This window comes from Conger conger, chromosome 2 (assembly GCF_963514075.1).
Source record: "Conger conger chromosome 2, fConCon1.1, whole genome shotgun sequence".
Classification (NCBI taxonomy): domain Eukaryota; kingdom Metazoa; phylum Chordata; class Actinopteri; order Anguilliformes; family Congridae; genus Conger; species Conger conger.
The window spans coordinates 22,872,974-22,880,200 of NC_083761.1; the positions used below are offsets into that span (position 1 = coordinate 22,872,974).

Below are 7,227 nucleotides of genomic sequence, written 5' to 3' on the forward strand. Positions count from 1 at the left end.
CAGATAATTCTTACTTAATTTGCTTATCAGACTATGAATAAATATTTGTTTTATTTTATTGGCACGGTTCTGATTCAATTCAATCTCAGAATGGAGTTCCTCATTCTTATTTTTCCTTCAGAGACCTGAAACTGGACAACATCCTGCTCGATGCAGACGGTCACTGCAAGCTGGCCGACTTTGGGATGTGCAAGGAGGGTGTCCTAGACGGGGTCACCACTACCACCTTCTGTGGGACTCCAGATTACATTGCTCCTGAGGTACACCTTATCATTATTATCACAGTAGACGTGGCTTGGTGCGACATTGGTTCAGGCGGTAAGAGCAGTTGTCTGGCAGTCGGAGGGTTGCTGGTTCGATCCCGCCCTGGGTGTGTCGAAGTGTGCCTGAGCAAGACACCTAAGCCCTAAAATGATCACCGTTGGTGTGTGAGTGTGTGTATGTGTGTATGAATGGGTCAATGAGAAGCATCAATATATATATATATATATATATACCTTTGGATAAAGGCGCTATATAAATGCCAACCATTTACCATTGGTCAAACAGTCGACCATATCAAATCTCAGTTGACCAGAACAACACATTAAGGCAGATCACCGGGCATTACATTACCTTACATTCTTGGCATTTGGCAGACGCTCTTATCCTGAGCAACGTACAGTTGATTAGACTAAGAAGGAGACAATCCTCCCCTGGAGCAATGCAGGGTTAAGGGCCTTGCTCAAGCGCCCAATGGCTTGTTGTGGCTACACCGGGATTAGAACCACCGACCTTGCGTGTCCCAGTCATTTACCTTAGCCACTACGCTACAGGCCGCCAGCTGCTCTCTTGTCTCCTGTCCCAGATCCTTCAGGAGCTGGAGTATGGCCCCTCGGTGGACTGGTGGGCCCTGGGGGTGCTGATGTATGAGATGATGGCAGGCCAGCCGCCCTTCGAAGCGGATAACGAAGACGACCTGTTCGAATCCATCCTGCACGACGACGTGTTGTACCCCGTGTGGCTCAGCAAGGAGGCCGTCAGCATTCTCAGAGCGGTCAGTTCCTCCGCTTTCTCTCTGCCCCTATTTTACTCTCTGCTGTGTGTGTGTGTGTGTGTGCATGTGTGTTTGTGCATGCGTGCGTGTGTATGCATGTACGTGTGTATGTGTGCGTGTGTATGCTTGTGTGTATATGTGCGTGTATGTGTATGCATGTACGCGTTTGTGTATGTGTGTGCGCTTGTGTGTGTTTGTGCGTGCGTGCATGTGTATGCATGTACGTGTGTATGTGTGTGTTTGCATGTGTTTGGGTGTGCATGTGTATGTGTGTGTGCATGTTTGTGCATGTGTATGCACATGTCAGGGTGCATGCGTTCGGGAATTTGCGGTATTTCACCTCATTTTTTGTATTGCTTTCCCTGTTCCTACTACAAGACAATCTATAAAATCATTTTTTATTGTAGATTGTATATTTTCTTTGTGTTTTGTAACAAAATGGATATTTTACAACAAATATTTTAACAAAATATATATCTTTTTTGCAGCAGGAAATTTTATTTTGAAATAACCATAGATTATCACAGACTCAACCACACATCCACCAAATATCTATTTATGTTATGTAAATAACGATAATAAAAAGTCATCAAGACATAAAAACAATGTCAGGATTATATGGGCATGGTCTGGACCGACTCACCACCCCACCTCCCTCCTCAACTCTTCCCAAAATGCACCACCCACAAGTAATTTGTATTGGAGGAAGACTGGGAGAGGGACTAGGTTGGGACAGACAGGAATTAAAAGGAATGAAAATTCAACACAGAAAGGCCCTGGTTTGGATTGTTGTTGTGACGCGACAATGTTACCCACTGCATCACCCTGCCACAGATAAAAATCTGTTTACAAATCTCATGAAGCTATGGGAGGAGATATGTAATGAGACTAAAACATTTATTGGCCATTAAGTCAGGGAATTCATCACTAATTTCATGAAAGACCCTGAACCAATAGCTCAGAGTCTGGTAATAAATTGAACTCCACCCATTTAATCCCCACAATAGATAGGGCAATAGATGGAAATGTTTAATATATTCCAATGCACTTGCTTTCTCTATGTTTGCAAGTGCATTGGAATATATTAAATAAGATTCACATTTACAGTCACTAAGTTTTTTCCCTGTTCCTTTGTGTATGTTTGCATGTACACTCAGCGACCACTTTATTAGGTAGACCTGTACACATGCTTGTTAATGCAAATATTTAATCAGCCAATCATGTGGCAGCAACTAAATGCATACAAGCATGCAGACATGGTCAAGAGGTTCAGCTGTTTTTCAGACCAAATGTCTAGGCTAGGACGGGTAGGAGCAGGGGCACTCACTCAAGCGGTACTGGCCATCCTACAGTGTACTGCGTCAGCGCTGTACGTCTTTCTCCACATTTTCATCCGTCTGTCCTGCTTTATCACAATTCACTGCTGATGTAATGATCAAAAAGAGCAGATACTATAACAACAATAACATAAACAATGCAAAAAAAATATGATTCTGCACCTCCATGACATACTGTACATGGAAATAGACAGTAGACTGAGGTGGAAAACATTTTTGGTTCCACCAATTCCACTAAGTACTGTAGCTGTATACGCCAATGCCGGTTCACTGAGATTCGATAAAAGTAAAACATCCCCTCCGTACTCAACATGGTTTGACCAGCTCAAGCTATGCTTTGAAACAGGTGGTATTTTCAAGCTGGTCATTGCTGTTTTTTATGCCAGGGTTTTATATTGGTATTCAAAAACAGTCTTCAGAAATGCAGGTAAAATGTGAACTCACATAAACAACTGTGCTTCTTTAGGTAGAAAGAAATACCGAAACAGATATGGCCCTCTGTTTTGTTTTGTCTCACATTTCTTTCCTTCGCTCCTCAGTTCATGACAAAGACTCCCCACAAGCGCCTGGGCTGTGTGCTGGCGCAAGGCGGGGAAGACGCCATAAGGACCCACTCCTTTTTCAGAGAGATTGACTGGGTCCTGCTGGAGCAGAGGAGAATCAAGCCCCCATTTAAACCCCGAATTGTGAGTGTCCGACACGCACACATCTGTACACACGATCTCTCTCACTACGCTCTCTCTCCCTCTCTCACGCACTCACACAAATACTTGCATACACCCCTTAGTAGGCAAAAGTCAGAGGCTAGCCTGGGCATTGTCAGGTGCTGCAGATACTGTTTCTGCTGGAGTTTGGGTGCCCTTGCTTTGATGTTTTTTCCCAAACAGCTCTGTTGGCTACACTGCACACAACTGGGAAGTAACATGAAGTCACACAACATGAACCTTAGTGTTACTGTCTATCCACTCCCCATGAATCAGGACATTGTCTTATTAGATAGCTTTTCAGTTTATCAGTTTGTAGGGCGGATGGTGTTGACAAATGTGAGACTCGTAGAACACATGCCTGGTTAAGTCTCCAGGAATGGCCAATGTGACAGTGTGACCAAATCCGACCAATGGTCTCCTGCCTCCACAGAAAACCAAGCGGGATGTGAACAACTTTGACCAGGATTTCACACGCGAGGAACCAGTACTCACACCTGTAGAGGACGCCATCATCAAGCAGATAAACCAGGATGAGTTCAAGGGCTTCTCTTACTTTGGGGAGGAGCTTCTGTCCTAGACCTTCCTTCCCCAAGACCCCCCCCCCCCCCCCATGCTGAACTCATTGAAACTTCCTAACCCCAGAACCAACAGCCGAACCAACCCTTGTGACCACTTCAGCCAACCACCTGAGGCTGCATCATTTCTGTAGCTGTATTTTGCTCATTTGTTGTTCTGGATTGTTTTATTTATATATATCTACATTAATTTATGTATTTATTCATTTACAGTATGTTTTAGGCCTTTTTACCTTCCATCTTTTATTTGCTGTATCATTTTAAAGTTGGTAATTGTGTGGACTGTCCAGTTGGTCAGTTTGGTTCTGTTGGTTCAATTTAACTACCACCCTTGATTGGTTGAGTGGTATGTCTCTCCCTACATCACTCCACATCTATCCATGGGTCCTCAGTGGGTATAATTATACCATCAGTGGGAGGAGCTAATTTGGCATGTTATAATTTGTCTTGCCATTTATACTTATCCTTCCTCCTTTTGGAATATAGTATTCTCTCCATCTATAAATTATTTATTCTCTTCAGAGAGTACTCTTCCAATGTTTGTATTTTATTAAATATAGTTAAAATACACAAATCTAACAGTAAGAATGTCATAAAACAGGAGGTTTCTCCCATGCAGTACACTACCTTAACCAAATTGACAGTAACAATGATTGTACTATACAACAAACATGTTTAATAGGTTACTATATACAAAGAAATCTAATGCCAGGTTATCTGAATTGAATACTGAAAAGAAAAGGAAATTAATTGAATGGCTGAGGGCCTTTTTTATGTTTTGAGGTGACTTTTGTGGACCAACCTCCCACTGTAGATAATTGCATGGTGTTTTTGAGTTCATGATGTGCTTTGCACTACAGGGTGTGCTAGTGTATGCATGTATATGTGTATGTTGGTGTGTGCATGAGTTTAAATAAGTGTGTGTGTATGTGTGGAAGTGCCCACTGGAAATGGCATTTTATTGATTCGGATTTTAATCTTTTTGCTGGTTATGCTTTTTTGTTTTCTTGGGATTTGTTTTGTGTTAATACCTTTACTGGATTTTGATGATGCTGAGTCTTTCAAACACAGGATTCACCACTATGGGAGGCAAGGCAATGCCTAAAACGGCTGATAAGAGAATGAGGTGTCATGAAGCAAAAATTACATTATGTGATGCGATTTCAGCCAATCATTGTGGTTTGCTGTGGTGAGAAAAAGATTTTGATTGGTTCAGACAAGCCAGTGATTTACAGCTCTTTATAGCTCCACCCATGGGGTTTATGAAACCTCATTTTTACCTAAACCCAGTGCAAGGAGCTCAGTACAGAAAGTGGTGTGTATATAATTGTATTGCAAGTCTGTGAAGTTCATGGGAAAGACAATTTTATGGTCAGCAATTGCATGATCATTATATTAATTTTATTGTGTATTACTGCATGGAGAAGGATAAGGAATGATTGTTGTGCAATATTGTGTATGTGTTGTTTTATTTGTTTTTTTTGTTTTCTTTTTGTTTTATGTTGTCTTTGTGTAATGACACCAGACCACCCTTGTTTTGTGATTGCTTCATTAATATTAATGATTCTCTGCCTATAAGAAGCTCATGTCGCACATTCAATCTGCTGTTGTCGAATCTCACCGTGGTATGGTGTGGTCCTCTATCCAGCTCATTTGACTACTCTGATACAACACACTCCCTAATACAACACACTCCCTGACACAATACACTCGCTTATGCAACATGCTGTCTGATACAGCTCACTACCTCATATTGCAAACTCCCTGATACAACACACATTCTGATGCAACGCACTCCCTGATGCAACATACCCTCTGAAACAGTACGCACCCTGATACAGCACACTTTCTGAGGCAACGCATTGATCCTGTGTTCTCCCAAGTATGCTACCCACAGTGTTTCTGCACACTCACCCGGTACAGGTTACATACTGTATGAGCATAAAGTACACATAGGAATAACCTACATTATACATGATGTCTGCACGATACATGAGTGTTATAAGTAGAAATTACATCACTTAATATAATCTGAATGTGAATATGAATGTGTACCCAACTCGACTAACCAGAATGTGCAGCTTGAGCATGTTATAATATGCAGTTCACTGCCAGGCCAGGCCAAAATTATATTGGTTTTCAATACATTTGTAGCTATCCATACACACATCCATACACATATACTTGTGTGTACTGTACAGTATACGTGTCCAAAGCACCCTCTCCTCATCACACCATTAAAATACCCAACTCCCATTCTACCTCATCCACCAGTGTTATGGTTACCATAAGGAACTGTCCCTGAGCAAGACACCTAACCCCCAATTGCTCCTGACGAGCTGGTTGGTGCCTTGCATGGCAGCCATTTGCCGTTGGTGTGTGAGTATGTGTGTGTGAATGGGTGAATGAGAAGCATCAATTGTACAGCGCTTTGGATAAAAGCGCTATATAAATGCACACCATATACCAGTGATGTACATGCTGAATGTTCAGGTAATTCAGAGAATTCAAGGGGGGGTGGGCTTCATTAATGGAAGGGACAGGGGACTGGAACTGTGACATTATAGGCTACTCAAAGACTACAATGCCAGTCACTCAATGACTACAATGCCCCACGTCTCCTGGATGTGGGGGTTCAGCTGGGGAAGGGGGGGGGGGGGGGCAGCGTGAGGGGTAGGTATCATACAGGCTTCTTAATTAAAATTGACTGCAAGCCAGTCACTCGACGTTGTGAATCGCACTGGAAACCTTGTCGTTACTCTGCGCTACAGTTTGTCTTTACCTAGCATGCCACTGTGGCTGTGTGCTGGCTTTCGATCTGTGCTCTGATCTGTGCGTGTGTCTGTGTTGCTGAGCCTTTGTCCGTGTTGCTGAATGTTGAGACTTTTCGCAAAGATGCTAATGTCCTTCTGACCCCGTCAACATTTTCTCTGCTCCATGCCAAATCGTATCTGTTGTCTTTCTGATTCCATTTTTATTTATTTTTTATTTGTAAATGAAACTAAAGTCATTCAAGCACTTAAATAAGGAAAATTAATGTGAAAATATTTATACAATATATAGAATTAAAATACAGATATGAATTATGTATATTATAGTACTGTATGTGTGTATGTACATCCAGTAAACAATTTTAGTTTCTGTATTGTGATCTATGTACAAAACAACATTTCCTAATGAGGTAAATTTAATCTTACCATGATTAATTGTGCCAAATGTACTGTATTCAGAATGATGTGAATGTGGCGTGTCTGTTTTTGAATTGATTAAAATATGTCCGAATGTGTTGACGTGTTTGGATAGTGTCTCTGGCTAAACCTGGGTCCAGTTGTGTTGCACTTGTAACATATGCTCATATGTGACATATGGTATTAATTGAATGTGCCTTTAATGTTATATATTTCATGTCATCGACCATGATGGCTAAAGACCGTTCTACACCACAAGCAAATTTTATCAAGTGGAGCTGATGCGAAGAGCCGTTTCAATTACATTAATGGCATTTGGCAGACACTCTTATCCAGAGTGACATACAGTTGATTACACTAAGCAGGAGACAATCCTCCCCTGGA

At 41.8% G+C, this 7,227-nt stretch overlaps 1 protein-coding gene across 1 annotated transcript in view; it reads left to right on the forward strand.

The window, feature by feature from the left end:
* LOC133116762 (protein kinase C epsilon type-like) overlaps positions 1-5,662 on the forward strand; it is a 53,690-nt gene extending 48,028 nt beyond the window's left edge. The window contains exons 13-16 of the mRNA XM_061226680.1: positions 122-260; positions 848-1,036; positions 2,913-3,059; positions 3,511-5,662. Coding sequence (XP_061082664.1) covers positions 122-260; positions 848-1,036; positions 2,913-3,059; positions 3,511-3,657 — 622 coding nt within the window. The 3' untranslated portion in view covers positions 3,658-5,662. The remainder of the gene's footprint in view (positions 1-121; positions 261-847; positions 1,037-2,912; positions 3,060-3,510) is intronic.
* Positions 5,663-7,227: the final 1,565 nt, after the last annotated feature.